General features: G+C 35.4%; 1 protein-coding gene across 5 annotated transcripts in view; it reads left to right on the forward strand.

The window, feature by feature from the left end:
- SANBR (SANT and BTB domain regulator of CSR) overlaps window positions 1-19264 on the forward strand; it is a 56640-nt gene extending 37376 nt beyond the window's left edge. For all 5 annotated transcript variants that reach the window (XM_041757574.1, XM_041757577.1, XM_041757576.1 and 2 more), the window contains 6 exons: window positions 10137-10228; window positions 11843-11871; window positions 11950-12023; window positions 12692-12780; window positions 16967-17058; window positions 18159-19264. In XM_041757574.1, coding sequence (XP_041613508.1) covers window positions 10137-10228; window positions 11843-11871; window positions 11950-12023; window positions 12692-12780; window positions 16967-17058; window positions 18159-18195 — 413 coding nt within the window. In that variant the 3' untranslated portion in view covers window positions 18196-19264. The remainder of the gene's footprint in view (window positions 1-10136; window positions 10229-11842; window positions 11872-11949; window positions 12024-12691; window positions 12781-16966; window positions 17059-18158) is intronic.
- The last annotated feature ends 7104 nt before the right edge of the window (window positions 19265-26368 follow it).

Genomic DNA, 26368 nt, shown 5'->3' on the forward strand with positions numbered 1-26368 from the left:
GGGAGTCCGACATGGGACTCGATCCCAGGTTTCCAGGATCTCACGCCAGGCTGAAGGCAGCACTAAACCACTGGGCCACTGGGGCTGCCCTAAAAAACAGTTCTTTATCAATTATTTTAAAATTATAGTTAGTCAAGGAGAAAATGCTGTTGTGTTTTATGTGAGGTTTTTTTCCCACAGTTGATTGAAGTAGAATTTATATGTAATAAAATTCACCCATTTTTAAGTGTACATATTGATGAGTTTTGGCATACAGTTGGGTAACCACCAAAATCAAGACCTAAGAACATCACTCCAAAAAATTATCTCTTACCCCTTTACACTCAGTTCCCTTTCCCCAATCTCACCCCCAGGCAACTACTAATCTGCAGTGATTTACCTTTACCCAGGTCTCCTGTAGGTGAAATCATTGGTGTTTTGTGTATGGCTTCTTTCACTTAGTGTGATGTTTCTGAGATTCATTTATATTGTTGGGTGTGTCAGTAGTTTGTTCCTTTTTATTGCACAGTAGGATTCCATTGTGTGAATATACCATAGTTTGTTTATCCATGCACCATTTCATGAACATTTAGGTTGTTCCAGTTCTTGGCTTTTATGAATAATGCTGCCATGAACATTTGCATGCAAGTGGACATGGGTTTTTATTTTTCTTGGGTAGATACCTAGGAGTGGAATTGCTGTGTCATATGGTAAGTGCATGTTTAACTTTATAGGAAACTGCCATAATGTTTTGCAAAGTGACTGTACCATTTTGCATCTCACCGGCAATGTTTGAGAGTTCCAGTTGCTACATGTTTCTACCAGTACTTGGTATTACTACTTTTTTTTAACTTTAGCTATTCTTGAGCATATATTTCTAGGTATCTTCTCATGTGCTAACTGACCATTTATATATTTTTTAATGAAATGTTTGTTTAAATGATCTTTTGCCTATTTTTTAGTTGGATTATTTGCCGTACTATTGAATTATAAGCATTCTTTATATATTTTTTGGATACAAGTCCATATATTTTGCACATATTTGCCTCTAGTTTATGACTTGCCTTTTAATTTTATTAATGATGTCTTTTGAAGACCCAAAGTTTTTAATTTCATGAACTCTGATGTTTTAGTTTTGTTTTTATGTTTCATGCTTTAATAACAGATTTTTGCTTATCCCAAAGTCACAAAGATTTTCTGCTGTTTTCTTCTAGAAATTGTATGATTTTAGCTTTTGTATTTAAATCTGTGATTCCTTCCAGGTTAATTTTTGTATATGGTATGAGTTTAGGGTCAGTCTTCCTTTTGTTTTCCTATGGGCATAGCCAGTTTTTCCAGAACCATTTGTTGAAAAGAATGGTCTTTCCCATTGGATTATCTTTATTTAAAAATCAACTGATCATTTACATGTGGATCTATTTTTAAACTCTGTCCTCTTCCATTGATTCATATGTCTATTTTACATCAGTATATCAATACCACACGGTCTTAATTTTTGTAGTTTTTAGTGATTCTTAAGACATGGTGATGTATGTCCTTCAAAATTGTTCTTTTTTTTTTTTTTTTTTTTTTTTTTTTTTTTTTTCAAAATTGTTCTTTTATTTTAGATTATTTTGGTATTTCTAAGTGCTTTGCATTTCCTATACATTTTAGAGTAAAGGTCACTGTTTCTAAAAAAAATACTGTTGGAATTTTTATTGAGCTTGTGTTGAATTCATATATCAATTTGGAAATAATGACTTTTTTTTTTTTTTACAATGGCACGTCTTCCAATCCATGAATATGGAATATCTCTCCATTTATTTAATTCTTTAATGTCTCCTAACAATGTTTTATTGTTTCAATATGCAGATACTAAGCATCTTTTGTTGAATTTATTCCTAAGTGCTTTTTTTATGCTGCTTTAAATGGAAGTGGGTTTTTTAAAATTGTCAGTTTTTCAGTTGGAAATTTTTCATTTGTTCCAGTTGACCTTGTTTCCTGTGTCCTTGCTAATTTCACTTAATTTTTCTTTGCTTATTAGATTCCTTTCCATATGTATGCCTTGTATTTCTTTGTCTTGCCTTTTTGCACTTGGTAGGACCTCATGTTGAACAGAAGTGATGAACACAGACATCCTTAACTTGTTCCTGTCTTAGGGGGAAAGCATTCAGTCTTTAACCATTAAGTATGTAATGTTTAGTGGTTGGTTTCTGGGTTTCTGATAAATGCCCTTTCTCAGGTTGAGAAAGCTCTTTTTATTTTTTTTTAAATTAATTTTTATTGGTGTTCAATTTACCAACATACAGAGAAACACCCAGTGCTCATCCCGTCAAGTGTCCGCCTCAGTGCCCCTCACCCATTCCCTTCCACCCCCCGCCCTCCTCCCCTTCCACCACCCCTAGTTCGTTTCCCAGTTAGGAGTCTTTCTGTTCTGTCTCCCTTCCTGATATTTCCCAACATTTCTTTTCCCTTCCTTTATATTCCCTTTCACTATTTTTTATATTCCCCAAATGAATGAGAACATACACTGTCCTTCTCCGATTGACTTACTTCACTCAGCATAATACCCTCCAGTTCCATCCACGTTGAAGCAAATGGTGGGTATTTGTCGTTTCTAATGGCTGAGGAATATTCCATTGTATACATAAACCACATCTTCTTTATCCATTCATCTTTCGATGGACACCAAGGCTCCTTCCACAGTTTGGCTATTGTGGACATTGCTGCTAGAAACATCGGGGTGCAGGTGTCCCGGCGTTTCATTGCATCTGAATCTTTGGGGTAAATCCCCAACAGTGCAATTGCTGGGTCGTAGGGCAGGTTTATTTTTAACTCTTCGAGGAACCTCCACACAGTTTTCCAGAGTGGCTGCACCAGTTCACATTCCCACCAACAGTGTAAGAGGGTTCCCTTTTCTCCGCATCCTCTCCAACATTTGTTGTTTCCTGCCTTGTTAATTTTCCCCATTCTCACTGGTGTGAGGTGGTATCTCATTGTGGTTTTGATTTGTATTTCCCTGATGGCAAGTGATGCAGAGCATTTTCTCATGTGCATGTTGGCCATGTCCATGTCTTCCTCTGTGAGATTTCTCTTCATATCTTTTGCCCATTTCATGATTGGGTTGTTTGTTTCTTTGGTGTTGAGTTTAATAAGTTCTTTATAGATTTTGGAAACTAACCCTTTATCTGATACGTCATTTGCAAATATCTTCTCCCATTCTGTAGGTTGTCTTTTAGTTTTGTTGATTGTATCCTTTGCTGTGCAAAAGCTTCTTATCTTGATGAAGTCCCAATAGTTCATTTTTGAGAAAGCTCTTTTTAATTTGCTGAAGTATTATAGTAAATAGGTGTTGAATTTTGTCAAATACTTTTTCTCCATCTACTGAGATGATGAATTTAGGTTTTCTCCATATATCAGTACGATGAATTACATTGATTTTTCAAGTGTTATACCAATCTTCTAGGGTAAACTCCACTTGGTTGTGAGGTATTTGTCTTTTTATATGTTAATATCTTTGACTTGCTGTTATTTTGTTAAGGATTTTTTGTGTTTATAAGCAATATTGGTTGCTTGTTTTTAGTTTTTTGTGATGTCTTCAAGTGTGGTTACCATGATGATACTGATCTCATAAAATGAGTTGGATAGTGTTCCCCTCACTTCTCTTTTCTGAGATAACTTGTGTACTATTTGTATTGTTTCCCTCTTAAATATATGTTAAAATTCAGCAGTAAAGTCATCTGGGTCTGGAGTTTTCTTTATGGGAAGGTTTTAAATTGTGAATTTAGTATCTGTAATATTGCATTATTCAAGTCTTCTATTTCTTCTTGAATCTGTTTGATAACTTATGTCTTTCAAGGAGTTTCTCCATTTTATCCAGGTTGAATTTATTGGCGTAAAGTTGCTTATGGTGTTTTCTTATCCTTTTCTGTCAGAAGGATCTGTAGTGATGTCCTTCTTTCATTGTTGATATTGGTTATTTGTGTTTTCTTGATCAGTTTAACTAATACTTTATTTTATTGATCTTTTCAAGGAACCAGCTTTTGTTTTATTGATTTTCTCTATAGTTTGTCTGTTTTTATAATTCATTGATTTTCATTCTTGTATTTAGTATTTCCTTCCTTGTAGTTATTTTGGACTTAATTTCCTTTTTTCTTTTTTAGCTCTTAAGGTAGAACCTTAAATCATTGGGTTTTTTTACTTTTCCTCTTTTCTAATATAAACATTTGAAGTGGGATCCCTGGGTGGCGCAGCGGTTTGGCGCCGGCCTTTGGCCCAGGGCGCGATCCTGGAGACCCCGGATCGAATCCCACATCAGGCTCCCGGTGCATGGAGCCTGCCTTCCCCTCTGCCTGTATCTCTGCCCCTCTCTCTCTCTCTCTGTGACTATCATAAATAAATAAAATAAAAAAAAAAATTAAAAAAAAAACATTTGAAGTTATAAGATTTGCTCTCAGCACTACTTTAACTATTTCCCACAGACTTTGCTGTCTTGTTTTCATTTATATTCAATACAGAATATTTTGATTCCCCTTATGATTTTTTTGTTTGACCAATGTGTTATGTAGTAGTATGTTGTTTAATTTCCAGATATTTTCAGACTTCCCAGATACTTTTAAATTAATAATATAATATAATATTCCATGTGATTTCATCCCTTACATTTTTTTTAAGATTGATTGATTGATTGATTTGAAAGAGAGCGAGAGAGGGCATGAACAGGAGACAGGCCAGAGGGAGAGGGAGAAGCAGACTCCTCACTGAGCACAGAGTCCAGTGTGGGGTTCAATACCAGGACCCTGGGATCGTGACCTGAGCCAAAGACAGACACTTAACTGACAGAACCACCCAGGCACCCTCATCCCTTACATTTTATTGACACATGTTCCACATGTGCATGAAAAGAATATGAATTCTGCTGTTATTGTTGGAGTGGTCTATAAAGGTCAAGACAGGTTGTTTGGTTGTCTATTACAAATCTTCCATAATGATGCTCATTTTCTGACTGCTTATTTCTGACTTCTTGTTCCATTGATTAGTAAAAGAGGATATTGAAATCAATATGTAAATTATGTATTTTTCTTTTTAAGTCCACTAGTTTTTACTTTGTGTATAATTATAGCTTTGTGATTAGGCATGCATTTATAGTGAATTGACTCTTTTATCGTTATGATGTATTCCTCTATGTCTACAGTAAAACTGCTTGTCTTGAAGTCTGTTTTGTTTGGTATTAATATAATCACTCTAGATTTGTTTAGTGTTTGAATGGCATATGTTTTTGCTATCATTTTATTTTTAAACTCTTTGTGTTTTCTTTTTTTTAAGATTTCATTCATTTGTTTATTTATGAGAGACACACAGAAAGAGGCAGAGACACAGGCAGAGGGAGAAGCAGGCTCCATGCAGGGACCCCGATGTGGGACTCGATCCCAGGACTCCAGGATCACACCCTGGGCTGAAGGCAGGCACTAAACTGCTGAGCCACCCAGGGATCCCCATCTCTTTGTGTTTTCTAATTTAAAGTATATATCTTGTAGGTAGCATGTTGTTGAAAATTGCTTTTTTATCCAGTTTGATGATCTTCACCTTTTTACTAGAGCACTTATTCTATTTATATTTAATGCATTTAATGATATGGTTGTATTAGTTCTACCTTTTTTTAAATTATTATTTTAAGTAGGCTCCATGCCCAGTATGGAGCTCAGTACAGGACTTGAACTCATGACCCCGAGATCTAAGTCCTGAGCTGAGATCAAGAGTGGGAGACTCAACCAACTGAGCCACCCAGGCTCCCCTAGTTCTGCCATTTTGCTATTCACTTTCTAATTGTCTCAAATATTTTTGCCTATTTCTACTTTCCTGCTTTTCTTTTGAGCTAAGAAAATAATTTTAGTATATTATTTAAATTATTTTATTAGCTTTTTAGTTATATTTCTTTGTATTTGGTTGTTCTAAGGATTACAACATGATCTCTAACCTATCACAATCTACTTAAAGCTAATAAGAATTACTTTAGGTAAAATATAACCTTAAAGTAATATAGTTTCCTTAGATTCCCCTTCTTTTTGCTATTGTTACATATCAGTACACATTATGTATAATTAGGGTTATTATTTTTCTTTAAATAGTTGTATCATTTAAAGAATGTAGGGGAACAAAAGAAAAATACATACATTTAGTGTTTATATCTACATATTTATAATTTTTTATATCTGAGTTGTCATGTGATGTTATTTTCTTTTATTCTGAAGAACTTTCATTATTTCTTATAGTGCAAGTATACTAACAATAAATCCTTTCATTTTTATTTATCTAAAAAGTCTTAATTTCACTTTTTTTAAAAGATTTTTTTAAGTGGTATCTATACCCAATGTAGGGCCAGAACCCACAACCCCAAGATCAAGAGTTGTATGCTCTACCACCTGAGTCAGCCAGGCACCCCTCACTTTTGTTTTTTAAGTATAGTTTTCTTCAATATAGAATAATTGTTTAACAGTTATTTTTTTTAAACTGTCATTTCCATGTCTTCTGGCCTCTGTTGTTTTCTGATGAAAAGTCATTCATTGATATAATTGTTCTCCCATGTGTAATGTGCTCTTTCTTTTTATCTTGCTGCTTTTAAGGTTTTATTTTTTACTTTTTAAAGTCTATGGTATATGTAGTGTGCTTTCCTTTGTGGCTATCTTCCTTGATATTTGTTGAGCTTCTTGGATTTGCAAATTAAGATTTTAAACAAAATTTGGGGAACTTAGAATCATTATTCCTTTAAGTATTTTTTCTGTCCCATTCTCTCATTTATCTTCCAGAACTCCCATACATGTATGTTAGGCCTTTTGATATTGTCCCATAGGTTTCTGAAGTTTCGTTTCTTTTTCTTCAGTCTTCTCTTTATTTTTTGGATTGGATAATTTAAATGCTTAACTCCATATTTCACTGATATCTTCTACCATTTCAGACTTTTTCTTGAGACCATCTACTAAATATTTCCTGTGTGTTTATTCAATAGCACCATTTTCCCTTTGAACATATTTATAATAGTTGCTTTGAAATCATTGTCTGCTAAATCCAGTATATAAGCTCTCTCAGAATCAGTTTCTTTTTTTTTTTTTTTTAAATTTTATTTATTTATGATAGGCACACAGTGAGAGAGAGAGAAGCAGAGACATAGGCAGAGGGAGAAGCAGGCTCCATGCACCGGGAGCCCGACGTGGGATTCGATCCCGGGTCTCCAGGATCGCGCCCCGGGCCAAAGGCAGGCGCCAAACCGCTGCGCCACCCAGGGATCCCTCAGAATCAGTTTCTATTGACTATTTCTTTTCTGAGTGATTCATACTTTTCAGTTTCTTCATCTTGTAACTTTTGGTAGGTTATCTGTGCAATTCTGAAATCTATTTTGTTCTGAGGATTGTTGAGTTTTTTGTCCTAGTAGGAAGTCTACCTGCCTGACCCAAATTGGAAAATCTGTCTCCCTTGTGGTATGTAGTGAATGATGTGTGCCTCTGCCCAAGTGTTTCTTGGCTGCTAACTGCAACTGTTTTTTTTTTTTTAGTTTTTTTTTTTTAAGATTTTATTTATTTATTTATGAGAGATACAGAGACAAAGAGGCAGAGGGGGAAACAGAGGGAGAGGGAGAAACAAAGAGGGAGAGGAGCAGAGGGAGAAACAAAGAGGGAGACGGAGAAACAGGCTTCCTGCAGGGAACCCAATGCAGGACTTCATCTCAGGACCCTGGGATCATGAGCTGAGCCAAAGGCAGACGATCAAACCACTGAGCCACCCAGGTGCCCCCAAACTGCTACTGTTTTAGGCTGACCCCCAGGGTCATACCAGCCTGGGTTTTTTTGTTTTGTTTTGTTTTGTTTTGTTTTGTCCTAGTAGGAAGTCTACCTGCCTGACCCAAATTGCAAAATCTGTCTCTCTTGTGTAGTAGTCAGGCAGGATTTTGGATAGATTTTATATTCAGATTTGGGAATTTACCTGCTTAGTGGTTTCCTTGCTTTGTGGGTTGCCCCTTGAATTCTAGTTGTTTTTCCAGTAAGGCTCCTGAGGTTGGAAGCTTGAGCTCTATGCAGTTTGGGAAAGCATTTAGTCAAAGGCACAAGAAATTCTCACCTCTCATCAAGAGCAATTCTGTCTTGCAGTTCCATCCTAGTGTCTGCTTGCCTGTTTAGCTAGATTTCCTTGGGACTCCCATAACACTTTGATGATTTAACACTTATTTGAGCAGAGTTTATAGTCGTGTTTTAGATCTCTTTTGTGTTACAAAAGACGTTCTTTTGTGACTTTCTTCCAAAATTTCCCCTTTAAATTTCCAGCTTCTCTTGCTTTGAATTCTATCATCTTTTCCCTGGAGCTCATAAGGCTGTAATTTTCCTCCCTTGGCTAGAGGTATTGGGAAATGCCCTCAGGCAGAAAGCTATAAACTCACAGTTCTCACCTTATGCATATTTTAAGTTTGTAAATTAATTCCAGTAGAGTTAACATACAGTGTTATATTAGTTTCAGGTTTACAATATAATGACTGAGCAAATTCTATATGGTACTCAGTGCTCATCACTGTAAGTGTACTCTTTAACCCCTGTGCCCTGTTTCACCCTTCATCCACTTCCCCACCTTATGCATCTTTTAAATATAAACACTCACCTTTCTACCTTCCTTTGATTATTTGCCAGTACCTAGAGATGATAGTTTATAATATTTTTGTTCTGTTTCTATCATTGGCTACTTTGGAAGGAATTGGTCTTCACAATCCATTATCAGATCTCACCCTATCATGTCTATTAGCAATTTTATAACACTTGTTTTTTTCCCATTTTAACTACAAACACATGTCAGGGACTCAGGCTTGCCAGCAGGCAAGTAAATCTCTCTAGATTGTTAATACTATTTTGTTTTTCTTTTATTATTTTATTTTAGAAAGACCATGAGTGGGGGAGGGGGACAGAGGGAGAGAGAAACTTAAGCAGGCTCCGCACTTGGCTGACTCAGGGCTGGATCTCACGGACCTGAAATCATGACCCGAGCCCAAATCAAGAACCAAATGCTTAATTGAGCCCCCACAGGCATCCCTGTTTTGTTTTTCTTTCAGAATCTTCAGGGTTATCTTCCTTGTAGCACATTTCACGGGTTTTCCATTTGTGGTAGTAATACAAAGTTTTAAATGATAGAGCAAGGGCAGCCCAGGTGGCTCAGCAGTTTAGCGCCGCCTTCAGCCCAGGGCCTGATCCTAGAGACCCTGGATCGAGTCCCACGTCAGGCTCCCTGCATGGAGCCTGCTCTGCCTCTGCCTGTGTCTCTGCTTCTTTCTCTCTCTCTCTCTCTCTCTCTCTCTCTCTCTCTCTCTTTCTCTCTCTCTCTCTCTCTGTTTCTCATGAGTAAATAAATAAAATCTTTAAATGATAGAGCAAAAACTAAACAGGTGGTCTATAAATTATTGATGTTTGGAAACCAGTGATCTGATATACAATCTTTACCTTCAAACATTGACTTTAGAGAAATGCCTCTTTCCCCTCCTTCTTTGCTATTCCTCTCCTCCTACACTGTCAGCCAGAATAAATTCAGATTTTTGATTGTAGGAATGCACTAGTCCAGAATACAATTTGTCCCAAATCTACTTCCTCCCAAGATAATTTCTGTCCTACTTCCAGTCTTATCCTCATGGCCCCTTCTCCTCCCCAAGCAAAAGACATTTTAGAGATTTTTTTTGTGAGTTCTCCACTCCTTCCACTCTCAAAACTGTTTTTCTGAGTTATATATATATATATATATATAGATGTATATATATATAGATATACATATATATAGTTATATATAACTATATATATATATCTATATATATATATAAATTTGGAATTAGGTGATGTCTCCACTATCCAATTAGATTCAGAAAAATATGTATATAGTTTTTCCCAACATTTTCAACATTTAGTTTCAGTTGGACTTTGAATTTATTGCTCTAATTTTTCCCCCAAAAGTTTTCACCAAGTAGAAAGAAAAATAATTAAAATGAACCCCTGTAAAAGTATATTCGGTTTGACTTCTCCATAGATTTACTTTTTATTTAGAAATAATTTGTTAGTTTTAAGAAACAATGGTTTTTTAAAAATTGTTTTATTGTTTATAAGTAACAAGTGCATTGAAAAAGTATGTGAGATATAACACTGACTTTCTGTTCTCAGGGAAAAAGGAAAAGCCAAAGAAGTTCACAAAACAACCAAAAAAGCAGATGTCTTCACCCTGTGGTCAGAAGAAAGAGAAGGCATCAGAGAAGGTAGCTCTAAATTACCCATTACTGTCCTAAAGTTCATACTGGGAACTAAGCAGGCAAATACAGCCAAGAAAAATCTGAAAAACAGTAAAAATATACCAGAGTGGAATGCTAGCAGTTAAAAATGAACAAAGAAGTTCCATATAAACTGAGATTAAAGATCTCTAAGATTAAAAAAAAAAAAGATCTCTAAGATATATTGATAGATGAGAGAAAGAAAGTCCTAAACAGTATGTATATTGCCATACTCTACCATTTGCATAGCAACTGGTAGGGGAATCTATGTCTTTCCTTATGAGTGCATAAATTATCTCCAAAAAACTGCAAAGGAAGTTGATAAAGGTTCATCAGCTCTAAAGAAGGGAACTGAATAGGGAACAGAGACTTTTTTTTTTAAAGATTGTATTCATTAGAGAGAGCAGTGGGAAGGGGGGGGTCAGACAGAGAGGGAGAAGCAGACTCTCCACTGAGCAAGCAGGGAGCCTGATGTGGGGCTTGATCTCAGGACCCAGGGATCATAACCTGAGCCAAAGACAGATGCTTAACCATCTGAGCCCCCCCAGGAGCCCTGGGAACAGAGACTTTTTACTATATGTGTTATTTGTAGCTTTTGAAATTGGATTTTTTTTTTTTAAGATTTGTTTTTATTTTTTTTTTAAGATTTTATTTATTTATTCATGAGAGACACAGAGAGAGAGGCAGAGACACAGGCAGAGGGAGAAGCAGGCTCCCCACAGGGAACCTGATGTGGGACTCGATACTGGGGCTCCAGGATCAGGCTCTGAGCCAAAGGCAGATGCTCAACTGCTGAGCCACCCAGGCGTCCCTTTATTTATTTATTTGAGAGAAAGAGAGAGCGCGCAAACACACAAGTAGGGGGAGGGTAGCAGACTCCCTGCTGAGCAGGGAGCCCAACATAAGGCTCAATCCCAGGAATCCAAGATCATGACCTGAGCCTAAGGCAGACACCTAACCGACTGAGCCACCCAGGGACCCCATTTGTAACTTTTGAATTTTGAATGAATATTACGTATTCAAATATAAGATAGACTTTGAAGTGAGATAAGTAGACTTCATAATTTTAAAATAAATTATATTTAATGACCTTTTAAAATGATTCTTATTTCCCCTACCTTTGAAGGAAGAGGTAAAAAGCCCGAGTAGGAATAAGAGCACAGTAATAACCACATTTGACAAAAAGAGGAACCACGGATTCCAAAAATGTGTGAAAGGCTGAGTTGAGACAAGTTATACACAATTACATTGGATAGGTTCTGTTTTCATCTGCATGTGAAGTACTGTAAACACATGAATGGGTGAATTCTAGAAGATTGCATAAGCTGGGGCTTCCAGGTCAGACAAATATAGCTGGGTTCAAATTCTAGGTCTGTATCTCTTTGGACAAGTTTCTTAATTTCTCTGAACCTCTTTCATTATAGAGGTAAATATGGCAGCTGTCTCATGTGGTTGTTACAAGGCTTAAATGAAATAATACTTGTAATGCTTTTGGTACAGTGTCTTGAACTCAGTAAATGTAAACTGCTGTCTATTACTAACTGTAACACTAATCAGTAAATGTGTTCTAATTGGACCTTGATGTTGTCTACTCTTTTTTAGTCAACTTCTAGAGATGTGTCTCCTTTCATGTGAGTATTGCTCTTTAATCCAGTCAGATACCCACTCTTAAAGTATCAATGCTGATTTTTGTTTAATTTTTCTAATAGTGTGAGTATGCAGAAGAATAAATGGGATGCCACAAGATCCTTAAGATTCAACCAGGATGCACAAAGGGAAGATGGTACGTTTTAATGTGTACCTAACATACAAATTAGGTATAAATAACAATGATGGGAATCTTTCATTTTATGAAGTATGATGAATAGCTTTAAAAAGCTTGCTTATTCCAACTAGAATAAGGCCTAGAATTCACACGTTCCCTTTAGAATCTACCAGAGTGTGTGTGTGTTTGTGTAGGGGAGCAGAGGGAGAAGGAGAGAGAGAATCCCAGACAGGCTCCCTGCTGAGTGCAGAGCCTGATGCGAGGCTTGATTTCATGACCCTAAAACCATGACCTGCGCTGAAATCAAGAGGCAGACACTCAATCAACTGAACAACCCAGGTGCCCCTCATCCAGAGTTTCATTAGTAGACAATCCTAGCAGATAATGTACTATTTTATGCACCTGCGGTTTGAAAGTGTCAGACTGACTTTCGCCCACTATTTGCACTCTAAAGATGACTGAATATCATGTTTTAGGTTGGGTTACAATAACCTTAAAAGCAGCATTATCTTATGTATGAGCCATTGGCCACTTGGTGCCTGAAGTTCTTCAAAGATAAGTGTATATGTCTAAAATAGTATCTAGTGATATTTTCATAAATTCTTGATAATTGAAGTGTTCTTTAAGAAATAAAAGTTATATATACATCCTTATAAAAAGTTAGTTTTATTATTTTTTACCTCCAGATCAGCGGCGGATGTCTGAAATTACAGGGCACCTAATAAAGATGAGACTGGGTGATCTGGATCGAGTAAAGTCAAAGGAAGCAAAAGAAGTAAGAATTACTTGCTAGTGTACTGTGCTTGCTTAGATATACCTTCCTACTTTACTTTCATCATGAGGAGTATAAAGATGTTTTAGGCAAAATCCAAAAAAACAAATTTAAATATATTTGTATATTCTGTCCCAGTTAGCCAGTTCCCTCACATAAATGTTCTCCATGTTATTATCCATGGTCCATAGGTCCTCTCTAATACACATAATAAAGTAGTTTTTACTAAAAGTGTAATGTCATACCAAGAGTAGATTAACCATGCATTGCTGACCAAATGCTGACTACTCAGAAGGTGACGTTTTGGAAGCTGCTGATTTCACTCAACTCTGTAGGCAGTGCTTAGATGTTATTTCTAAAATAAGATATCTTAATAAAAATGACAAGAAATACCTATGTTCGTATTAAAATTATTTATTAATCATAATACTATATATATTAACGTTAGTATGGTATTATGTATTTACAATTACTCTTGCCCTTATTCTTTTATTTAAAAACTTACTCCCCCCCCCAAAAAAAACTTACTTCCCTATAAAACTTCTAAAATCTTTCTCTTTTTTTTATTGTAATTCTTTTTTTTTTTTTTAAGATTTTATTTATTTACTCATGAGAGACAGAGAGGCAGAGACACTGGCAGAGGGAGAAGCAGGCCCCATGCAGGGAGCCTGATGTGGGACTCGATGCTGGATTCCAGGATCACACCCTGGGGCCGAAGGCAGGTGCTAAACCGCTGAGCCACCCAGAATTTTGAATGAATATTACGTATTCAAATATAAGATAGACTTTGAAGTGAGATAAGTAGACTTCATAATTTTAAATAAATTATATTTAATGACCTTTTAAAATGATTCTTATTTCCCCTACCTTTGAAGGAAGAGGTAAAAAGCCCGAGTAGGAATAAGAGCACAGTAATAACCACATTTGACAAAAAGAGGAACCACGGATTCCAAAAATGTGTGAAAGGCTGAGTTGAGACAAGTTATACACAATTACATTGGATAGGTTCTGTTTTCATCTGCATGTGAAGTACTGTAAACACATGAATGGGTGAATTCTAGAAGATTGCATAAGCTGGGGCTTCCAGGTCAGACAAATATAGCTGGGTTCAAATTCTAGGTCTGTATCTCTTTGGACAAGTTTCTTAATTTCTCTGAACCTCTTTCATTATAGAGGTAAATATGGCAGCTGTCTCATGTGGTTGTTACAAGGCTTAAATGAAATAATACTTGTAATGCTTTTGGTACAGTGTCTTGAACTCAGTAAATGTAAACTGCTGTCTATTACTAACTGTAACACTAATCAGTAAATGTGTTCTAATTGGACCTTGATGTTGTCTACTCTTTTTTAGTCAACTTCTAGAGATGTGTCTCCTTTCATGTGAGTATTGCTCTTTAATCCAGTCAGATACCCACTCTTAAAGTATCAATGCTGATTTTTGTTTAATTTTTCTAATAGTGTGAGTATGCAGAAGAATAAATGGGATGCCACAAGATCCTTAAGATTCAACCAGGATGCACAAAGGGAAGATGGTACGTTTTAATGTGTACCTAACATACAAATTAGGTATAAATAACAATGATGGGAATCTTTCATTTTATGAAGTATGATGAATAGCTTTAAAAAGCTTGCTTATTCCAACTAGAATAAGGCCTAGAATTCACACGTTCCCTTTAGAATCTACCAGAGTGTGTGTGTGTTTGTGTAGGGGAGCAGAGGGAGAAGGAGAGAGAGAATCCCAGACAGGCTCCCTGCTGAGTGCAGAGCCTGATGCGAGGCTTGATTTCATGACCCTAAAACCATGACCTGCGCTGAAATCAAGAGGCAGACACTCAATCAACTGAACAACCCAGGTGCCCCTCATCCAGAGTTTCATTAGTAGACAATCCTAGCAGATAATGTACTATTTTATGCACCTGCGGTTTGAAAGTGTCAGACTGACTTTCGCCCACTATTTGCACTCTAAAGATGACTGAATATCATGTTTTAGGTTGGGTTACAATAACCTTAAAAGCAGCATTATCTTATGTATGAGCCATTGGCCACTTGGTGCCTGAAGTTCTTCAAAGATAAGTGTATATGTCTAAAATAGTATCTAGTGATATTTTCATAAATTCTTGATAATTGAAGTGTTCTTTAAGAAATAAAAGTTATATATACATCCTTATAAAAAGTTAGTTTTATTATTTTTTACCTCCAGATCAGCGGCGGATGTCTGAAATTACAGGGCACCTAATAAAGATGAGACTGGGTGATCTGGATCGAGTAAAGTCAAAGGAAGCAAAAGAAGTAAGAATTACTTGCTAGTGTACTGTGCTTGCTTAGATATACCTTCCTACTTTACTTTCATCATGAGGAGTATAAAGATGTTTTAGGCAAAATCCAAAAAAACAAATTTAAATATATTTGTATATTCTGTCCCAGTTAGCCAGTTCCCTCACATAAATGTTCTCCATGTTATTATCCATGGTCCATAGGTCCTCTCTAATACACATAATAAAGTAGTTTTTACTAAAAGTGTAATGTCATACCAAGAGTAGATTAACCATGCATTGCTGACCAAATGCTGACTACTCAGAAGGTGACGTTTTGGAAGCTGCTGATTTCACTCAACTCTGTAGGCAGTGCTTAGATGTTATTTTCTAAATAAGATATCTTAATAAAAATGACAGAAATACCTATGTTCGTATTAAAATTATTTATTAATCATAATACTATATATATTAACGTTAGTATGGTATTATGTATTTACAATTACTCTTGCCCTTATTCTTTTATTTAAAAACTTACTCCCCCCCAAAAAAAAACTTACTTCCCTATAAAACTTCTAAAATCTTTCTCTTTTTTTTATTGTAATTCTTTTTTTTTTTTTTTAAGATTTTATTTATTTACTCATGAGAGACAGAGAGGCAGAGACACTGGCAGAGGGAGAAGCAGGCCCCATGCAGGGAGCCTGATGTGGGACTCGATGCTGGATTCCAGGATCACACCCTGGGCCGAAGGCAGGTGCTAAACCGCTGAGCCACCAGGGATCCCCTAATTGTAATTCCAATATAGTTAACATACAATGTTAAAACTTCTAAAATCTTTGTGACCTTAGGCCAAATATTTCTTAGCTGTGACACCAAAAGTATGATGTCTAAAAGAAATAGTTGACAAATTGGACATCATCAAAATGTGAATGGTCTTTTTGAAAGACACTATTAAGAAAATGAAAAGGTAAGCTATAATCTATGAGAAAATAAAGGATTTGTATCCAGAATATATAAAGAACTCTGAAAACATTCCAATACAAGTAAATGGGCAAAAAATTAATCAGATGCTTCATGAAAGAAGGGATACAGATAGCAAATAAGCCCACAAAAAGGAAGGTGCAACATGATTAGTCATTAGGGAAATGTAAATTAAAACCTCAATGAGATACCATTGTATACCAACTAGAATGTCAAAAAAAAAAAAAAAAATTGCTGGCCAGGATAGATGGAGAGCAACTGGAACTCTCACATAAAGCTAGTAAAGATACGAAAAGGAATGGCCACTCTGGAAATCACTTTTGACAGTTTCTTATGAAATTAAACATTTACTTACCACAGAGTTCAGTTCATGCATGTTTATGTGGTTTTATTCAGAGTTGTCAAAAACTAGAAACAACCCAAATGTTCTTTACCTGGCAAATGAATAAACAAACTGTGGTACATATAAAAAGGAAAGAACTACTAATATAGCAGCACATAAATGAAGCTCCTATATATTAAGCTAAGTGAGAGAAGCCAGATTGAAAAGGCTTCAGACTGTATGATTCTAATTAAATAGTGTTTTGGAAAATGCAAAACTATAGGGACATATAACAGATAAGGAGTTGCCAGGAGCTTATCATGGCAAATTGGGTTGACTTATGAGAGGCACAAGGAGATTTCTGTGAGGTGATGGAACTGTTGTATGTCTCCATTGTAATGATGGTTATACTACTGTATGCATTTGTCAAACTTCAAATGTGTGAATGTGTGACTAAAAAGTGTGAATCTTACTGGATGTAAAATTATTCACATAAATTTTAATTCAAAGAGCCTGAATTTTAAAAATCAAAATAATATTACTTCTAAGCTAAAAAATAATGCCATCTTAGTAAAGCAGAGCTTCTATTGATTACACAAAAATAACAACTTCATTTTGCCCCTTTACTCTGCAGTTTGCAGGAGGTATTTATTCCAGACTTGAAGCGCAAATTAAGGCCTCAGTGCCAGTCACTGCACGGCAGAGCAGCTCAGAAAAAAATACAAGGTAAATCAGCATAAATAAATTCAGAATGTCACTGGCTTTGAAGTGATTTCTTTTTTTCAAGATTTATGTATTTATTTTTAGAGAGTGAGCATGTACAAGCAGGGTGGGGGCTGCTGAGGGAGGGAGCAAGAGAGAATCTCCCACAGACTTCTCACTGAGCAGGGAGCCCCAAGTGGGTCTCGATCCCAGGACCCTGAGATCACAAGATTACGACCTGAGCTGAAACCAAGAGTCAGCTACTTAAGCGACTGAGCTATCCAGGCTCCCTGTGATTTTGTTTTTTTAGGGAAAAATCATGTGAACACTAGTAGTACAAAATTGGGAGTTTGTTTTGTTTCAAGGATTAGATCATCAGGATACTAATCAGAACCGGATTTTAACTTAAACTAAGGCTTAAAAAGGTCATAAACACAAAATTATAGTATTTTTAAGTTTTCTGTTTATTGAATCAGCTCTGTTTAAGCTAGCTGCAGATAGGAATGTAAGCTCTATTGGACCTGTGAATTCATAGAATTTTATACTGTTTATAGGTAATATATATTTAAAACATTTAAGTCTTCCCTGTTCTTTATCTTATTTCTCTTAATAAAATTAACTTACTGGATTGTCTGTCATTTTACATCACAAGTTTTCTTTTAAAGATTAACAGTTATTGAGATTGGATCATTAATACTACATAGCCAAATGCCTTATCAGCAATTGTGAAATCCAGAAAGCTCAGAAATCCAACAAGACTTTTTTATAAATTTGTGGCAACTCAAACCCAAACTAAGCTACTGCAATGCTATTTATAGTTTTTATTTTTCTCACTGAATATAAATGTTTGTTTGTTAAACTGAAAAAAACATTAATGTGTGTGATTATAGGGTACTGCTCCAATCCATGATATATGATATATGTACCATGTTATCTCCCCTACCCCCAAAAAATCTGAATTCCAAAATATGTCTCACTCCAAGAGTTTTTAAAAATGGATCATGGGGCTACATGAAGTTTCATTAAACTTTGATACTGTCAAAGCAAAGGTAACCTAAAGCAGCAGCCAATTCCTACTGTTTAAGAAGCACCTCTGACTTTCTTTTCTATTTAAAAAAATCTAGGTCTAAAAGCCGTTTTGGTCCAGGGCGTCCTGCATAAAGCACCTTAACTATAACTAAAAAGAGAGAAGACACACCTCTGGACATCTGAAGTTGCTCACTTCTTGAAGATCTTCAGAACAATGACTTCTAAATGTTTCAAGTTCTTTATTATTCTTGCAAATTGCATAAATGATAATGCTGAGGGAAATGTATAGTTAGATCTTCTGAAATCTAATTGTAAATATGAAACTTCTTAAATCTGATTTTCCTTTAACGTGTTGCTAGGCTATGTAGAAAATTAGTACTTACAAATCTGCATAGTTAAGACTCCTCTTATTTGTTACCCTTTATTTATTTGAAAGATAAGAGGCCTAAACTCTCAAGTAGCTAAGACTTTTTAAGACCTTAAATAATTAAGGGAACACAGCTGTGCATGTGCACTGATTATAGTATGTCTTTTGGGCTGTAAATCTTGGGATAGCATTGGAAACTGTAACTTGTGTGATGAAACTCCCATTGATGCTGATTTTAAGTTTGCATGAATATTAAGGAGTGACAGATCTCAAGACTGCGTTAAATAAAGTTTCAAGGTGTGAGGTATTTCCTGTGTTGGGCAGGAGGGTTAATTTTTTTCAGCATTATTCCATAGAAAGCACAATGTTAATCCAACTTATTTTTCTTTCGATTTATCTATCAGTTATCTGAGCAGAAATTACTGATTACCTCTTCTTCTGTGACACTAGTGCCATTCTGAATTTGTTAACATAATTGTTATAGTTTTAGGATAGTAAATCATTTTGGTTGTATGAAACACCCACTGTGCAGTTCTCAGGGCTCTAAAACTTAACCATATTTCTAAAGCCATTCAAATAGCCCCTCAAACAGTTATAGTTACTTATTACTTTAGCATGTCTAGAAGGAAACATTCCCAAATACATATGATGGGTGAAAAATGGCATACATTCAGTAGAAATCAAACTAAATTCTATTTTATAGATCATGTTTTAATTTTTCTAACCAAGCGGAAAGAGTGCTCAGGGAAAATCTGTTCCAAACCATAAGTATATTAAAAAATTATGTGTTTGGAAATTACTTGTACGTAGGCTTCTGAAAACCTTTAAGATGCACTGTTTCTATTTCAGTCTTCATTTGTCTTATAATTGGAATTTCTTCAAATTATTTAGGAAATGGACTTTGATAATGTGTAACAGAATGGCAGTTTCTACTGAAACATTGAAGTGTTAAACTCAACACACAGAAATCATTTTAAGTGAGTTGTTTAGTTGATAAATGAAGCTTTAAAAAAAAGATAAATGAAGTTTGATGTTATTTAATGTTATGTGTATGGCTTTTCCAAATTTTTTGAACTTCTGTTTGCAAATTTTGTTCCAGTTTAGATATTTTTCAATTGTTTGATATTTTTGAAATAGATTATAAAATTTTTATTTTCAAAAGAAAATGTTTTATAGTACATGATCTGTAAGCTCTGTTAAATACCAGAATCCTGTTTCTTTTACTGTATTCTCTGGCTAAAAGGATTTAGGCTTGTACATGTTGTAGAGTATGGTAATGGTCACAACTAGAAGAGGAAGTATGCTCCTTAGATTTTTAACTGATGATAAAAAGGCAAATTGCTTCTCCCCTAGAAGGACTGTACCAGTGAATTGATTTTTACAAACCAGAATTTCTCAGAATTTGATTTTCTTCAGGATATGCTTTTATTTTGTTAATGTCTGTAATATATAGCACAGGTACCAAAAACATTTTAAGCAAACTCTTAATAGTATTTCCTTTGCCAAATACTTTGGAAAGGTTTTTACCTTACATTAATTCTGAATTCACATTTCTTTAATTGAAATAAAATGTTAATGACAAAAGTTGTTTGAAAAATCCCTTGATCTGAATCATTCCATCCTCTCAGAAAAAGTCTAGGTGAGCTTTAGAACCCAGGTTTTCTTTTCTTCTTTTTTCTTAAGTATCTTTTTTCTTCTTTATTTTTTTCTTCAGATTTTATTTATTTGAGAGAGACATACAGTGACAGCAATAGCAAGAGAAAGCATCAGTGGGGATGAGAGGGAGAAACAGGCCTCCGCCTGAGCAGGAGCCCGTCACAGGGCTAGATCCCAGGACCCCGGGATCATGACCTGAGCCAAAGGCAGATGGCTTAAGCCACTGGGTCACTCAGGTGCCCCAAGCACATGCTTTCGTGAAAAAAATCAGCTCCATTACAAGATATACTTTATAAATTTTAAGACTTTTTTATTTTTTTTTTTTAAGATTTTATTTATTTACTCATGAGAGACAGAGAGGCAGAGACACTGGCAGAGGGAGAAGCAGGCCCCATGCAGGGAGCCTGATGTGGGACTCGATGCTGGATTCCAGGATCACACCCTGGGCCGAAGGCAGGTGCTAAACCGCTGAGCCACCCAGGGATCCCCTAATTGTAATTCCAATATAGTTAACATACAATGTTAAAACTTCTAAAATCTTTGTGACCTTAGGCAAATATTTCTTAGCTGTGACACCAAAAGTATGATGTCTAAAAGAAATAGTTGACAAATTGGACATCATCAAAATGTGAATGGTCTTTTTGAAAGACACTATTAAGAAAATGAAAAGGTAAGCTATAATCTATGAGAAAATAAAGGATTTGTATCCAGAATATATAAAGAACTCTGAAAACATTCCAATACAAGTAAATGGGCAAAAAATTAATCAGATGCTTCATGAAAGAAGGGATACAGATAGCAAATAAGCCCACAAAAAGGAAGGTGCAACATGATTAGTCATTAGGGAAATGTAAATTAAAACCTCAATGAGATACCATTGTATACCAACTAGAATGTCAAAAAAAAAAAAAAAATTGCTGGCCAGGATAGATGGAGAGCAACTGGAACTCTCACATAAAGCTAGTAAAGATACGAAAAGGAATGGCCACTCTGGAAATCACTTTTGACAGTTTCTTATGAAATTAAACATTTACTTACCACAGAGTTCAGTTCATGCATGTTTATGTGGTTTTATTCAGAGTTGTCAAAAACTAGAAACAACCCAAATGTTCTTTACCTGGCAAATGAATAAACAAACTGTGGTACATATAAAAAGGAAAGAACTACTAATATAGCAGCACATAAATGAAGCTCCTATATATTAAGCTAAGTGAGAGAAGCCAGATTGAAAAGGCTTCAGACTGTATGATTCTAATTAAATAGTGTTTTGGAAAATGCAAAACTATAGGGACATATAACAGATAAGGAGTTGCCAGGAGCTTATCATGGCAAATTGGGTTGACTTATGAGAGGCACAAGGAGATTTCTGTGAGGTGATGGAACTGTTGTATGTCTCCATTGTAATGATGGTTATACTACTGTATGCATTTGTCAAACTTCAAATGTGTGAATGTGTGACTAAAAAGTGTGAATCTTACTGGATGTAAAATTATTCACATAAATTTTAATTCAAAGAGCCTGAATTTTAAAAATCAAAATAATATTACTTCTAAGCTAAAAAATAATGCCATCTTAGTAAAGCAGAGCTTCTATTGATTACACAAAAATAACAACTTCATTTTGCCCCTTTACTCTGCAGTTTGCAGGAGGTATTTATTCCAGACTTGAAGCGCAAATTAAGGCCTCAGTGCCAGTCACTGCACGGCAGAGCAGCTCAGAAAAAAATACAAGGTAAATCAGCATAAATAAATTCAGAATGTCACTGGCTTTGAAGTGATTTCTTTTTTTCAAGATTTATGTATTTATTTTTAGAGAGTGAGCATGTACAAGCAGGGTGGGGGCTGCTGAGGGAGGGAGCAAGAGAGAATCTCCCACAGACTTCTCACTGAGCAGGGAGCCCCAAGTGGGTCTCGATCCCAGGACCCTGAGATCACAAGATTACGACCTGAGCTGAAACCAAGAGTCAGCTACTTAAGCGACTGAGCTATCCAGGCTCCCTGTGATTTTGTTTTTTTAGGGAAAAATCATGTGAACACTAGTAGTACAAAATTGGGAGTTTGTTTTGTTTCAAGGATTAGATCATCAGGATACTAATCAGAACCGGATTTTAACTTAAACTAAGGCTTAAAAAGGTCATAAACACAAAATTATAGTATTTTTAAGTTTTCTGTTTATTGAATCAGCTCTGTTTAAGCTAGCTGCAGATAGGAATGTAAGCTCTATTGGACCTGTGAATTCATAGAATTTTATACTGTTTATAGGTAATATATATTTAAAACATTTAAGTCTTCCCTGTTCTTTATCTTATTTCTCTTAATAAAATTAACTTACTGGATTGTCTGTCATTTTACATCACAAGTTTTCTTTTAAAGATTAACAGTTATTGAGATTGGATCATTAATACTACATAGCCAAATGCCTTATCAGCAATTGTGAAATCCAGAAAGCTCAGAAATCCAACAAGACTTTTTTATAAATTTGTGGCAACTCAAACCCAAACTAAGCTACTGCAATGCTATTTATAGTTTTTATTTTTCTCACTGAATATAAATGTTTGTTTGTTAAACTGAAAAAAACATTAATGTGTGTGATTATAGGGTACTGCTCCAATCCATGATATATGATATATGTACCATGTTATCTCCCCTACCCCCAAAAAATCTGAATTCCAAAATATGTCTCACTCCAAGAGTTTTTAAAAATGGATCATGGGGCTACATGAAGTTTCATTAAACTTTGATACTGTCAAAGCAAAGGTAACCTAAAGCAGCAGCCAATTCCTACTGTTTAAGAAGCACCTCTGACTTTCTTTTCTATTTAAAAAAATCTAGGTCTAAAAGCCGTTTTGGTCCAGGGCGTCCTGCATAAAGCACCTTAACTATAACTAAAAAGAGAGAAGACACACCTCTGGACATCTGAAGTTGCTCACTTCTTGAAGATCTTCAGAACAATGACTTCTAAATGTTTCAAGTTCTTTATTATTCTTGCAAATTGCATAAATGATAATGCTGAGGGAAATGTATAGTTAGATCTTCTGAAATCTAATTGTAAATATGAAACTTCTTAAATCTGATTTTCCTTTAACGTGTTGCTAGGCTATGTAGAAAATTAGTACTTACAAATCTGCATAGTTAAGACTCCTCTTATTTGTTACCCTTTATTTATTTGAAAGATAAGAGGCCTAAACTCTCAAGTAGCTAAGACTTTTTAAGACCTTAAATAATTAAGGGAACACAGCTGTGCATGTGCACTGATTATAGTATGTCTTTTGGGCTGTAAATCTTGGGATAGCATTGGAAACTGTAACTTGTGTGATGAAACTCCCATTGATGCTGATTTTAAGTTTGCATGAATATCAAGGAGTGACAGATCTCAAGACTGCGTTAAATAAAGTTTCAAGGTGTGAGGTATTTCCTGTGTTGGCAGGAGGGTTAATTTTTTTCAGCATTATTCCATAGAAAGCACAATGTTAATCCAACTTATTTTTCTTTCGATTTATCTATCAGTTATCTGAGCAGAAATTACTGATTACCTCTTCTTCTGTGACACTAGTGCCATTCTGAATTTGTTAACATAATTGTTATAGTTTTAGGATAGTAAATCATTTTGGTTGTATGAAACACCCACTGTGCAGTTCTCAGGGCTCTAAAACTTAACCATATTTCTAAAGCCATTCAAATAGCCCCTCAAACAGTTATAGTTACTTATTACTTTAGCATGTCTAGAAGGAAACATTCCCAAATACATATGATGGGTGAAAAATGGCATACATTCAGTAGAAATCAAACTAAATTCTATTTTATAGATCATGTTTTAATTTTTCTAACCAAGCGGAAAGAGTGCTCAGGGAAAATCTGTTCCAAACCATAAGTATATTAAAAAATTATGTGTTTGGAAATTACTTGTACGTAGGCTTCTGAAAACCTTTAAGATGCACTGTTTCTATTTTCAGTCTTCATTTGTCTTATAATTGGAATTTCTTCAAATTATTTAGGAAATGGACTTTGATAATGTGTAACAGAATGGCAGTTTCTACTGAAACATTGAAGTGTTAAACTCAACACACAGAAATCATTTTAAGTGAGTTGTTTTAGTTGATAAATGAAGCTTTAAAAAAAGATAAATGAAGTTTGATGTTATTTAATGTTATGTGTATGGCTTTTCCAAATTTTTTGAACTTCTGTTTGCAAATTTTGTTCCAGTTTAGATATTTTTCAATTGTTTGATATTTTTGAAATAGATTATAAAATTTTTATTTTCAAAAGAAAATGTTTTATAGTACATGATCTGTAAGCTCTGTTAAATACCAGAATCCTGTTTCTTTTACTGTATTCTCTGGCTAAAAGGATTTAGGCTTGTACATGTTGTAGAGTATGGTAATGGTCACAACTAGAAGAGGAAGTATGCTCCTTAGATTTTTAACTGATGATAAAAAGGCAAATTGCTTCTCCCCTAGAAGGACTGTACCAGTGAATTGATTTTTACAAACCAGAATTTCTCAGAATTTGATTTTCTTCAGAATATGCTTTTTATTTTGTTAATGTCTGTAATATATAGCACAGGTACCAAAAACATTTTAAGCAAACTCTTAATAGTATTTCCTTTGCCAAATACTTTGGAAAGGTTTTTACCTTACATTAATTCTGAATTCACATTTCTTTAATTGAAATAAAATGTTAATGACAAAAGTTGTTTGAAAAATCCCTTGATCTGAATCATTCCATCCTCTCAGAAAAAGTCTAGGTGAGCTTTAGAACCCAGGTTTTCTTTTCTTCTTTTTTTCTTAAGTATCTTTTTTCTTCTTTATTTTTTTTCTTCAGATTTTATTTATTTGAGAGAGACATACAGTGACAGCAATAGCAAGAGAAAGCATCAGTGGGGATGAGAGGGAGAAACAGGCCTCCGCCTGAGCAGGAGCCCGTCACAGGGCTAGATCCCAGGACCCCGGGATCATGACCTGAGCCAAAGGCAGATGGCTTAAGCCACTGGGTCACTCAGGTGCCCCAAGCACATGCTTTCGTGAAAAAAATCAGCTCCATTACAAGATATACTTTATAAATTTTAAGACTTTTTTAATTTTTTTTTTTTAAGATTTATTTATTTATTCATGAGAGACAGAGAGAGAGGCAGAGACACAGGCAGAGGGAGAAGCAGACTCCATGCAGGAAGCCCAATGTGGAACTCGATCCCTGGACTCCAGGATCATGACCTGAGCTGGAGGCAGACACTTAACCGCTGAGCCACACAGGCCTCCCTTAAAACTGTTTTAAATGAGGTTATCCTGATAAAGATTCAGCCAAATACTTCAGGGATAAAATATTGCAGAAAAGATAATCTGGTAGCAGGAGTTTATTCCATACTATTACATCATGGTGTGTAATTTTCCCTCTTCAGAACATTCAGCCAGATACTGTGAGATGCACTAATTGCTTTGGAAGCTGAGACAAAGCCCTGTTCAACTAATCTGCTAAGGACAAATTTTAATATAAAAACAAAAAGATTACCTTTCACATCTAATACCTGGGATTAATTCTTCAGCTATCCTTCAGCTATTCATTGAGCAACAATTATGAATCTCATGTTTTTGTGCCTCCTAGGTAAAAGGTACTAGGATACCTAGGCAATTCACTTTAAATAGGCTAGCTCTCCCACTCTCATTTAAAGCTAATCTATTGGGACACCTGGGTGGCTCAGCAATTGAGTGTCTGCCTTTAGCTCAGGGTGTGATCCTGGATTCCCAGGATCGGGTCCCACATTGGGCTCCCTGCAGGGAACCTGCTTCTCCCTCTGCCTATGTCTCTGCCCCCAATCTCTCTCTCTCTCTCTCTCTGTGTCTCTCATGAATAAATAAATAAAATCTTTAAAGAAATAAAAAAATAAACCTAATCTATTGGGGAAGATGATGTGATCATATTCCCACCCTTATGGGATTGTTGGAGGATTAAATGACTTAATAGATCTGAAACAATTAGGAAAGTACTTTCTGGCTTATAGTAAGCCTTCCATAAATGTTAACTATTATTATTGTTGCATTGCGATTTTAGTATTGGGACATAGCCTCAAATTCTTTAGGATGAGAGTTTTATATCACTCTTATAATTTGAATTGCTAAGAATGATGTGCGTGAGTGTGTATTTAGTGCAAGAAAGAAAAGAGGCACCTAATACTTTGGTGGTTGTTATGACATCAAGTGTTACTTAAATATATTAAAGTTCTTGGCGTTATTTAGACAAAGTTAACAGCATTTGAGGGAAGAGGTAGGTAGGAAAACTACTTCCTGAT

The sequence above is a fragment of the Vulpes lagopus genome, chromosome 5 (genome assembly GCF_018345385.1).
Source record: "Vulpes lagopus strain Blue_001 chromosome 5, ASM1834538v1, whole genome shotgun sequence".
Lineage (NCBI taxonomy): Eukaryota > Metazoa > Chordata > Mammalia > Carnivora > Canidae > Vulpes > Vulpes lagopus.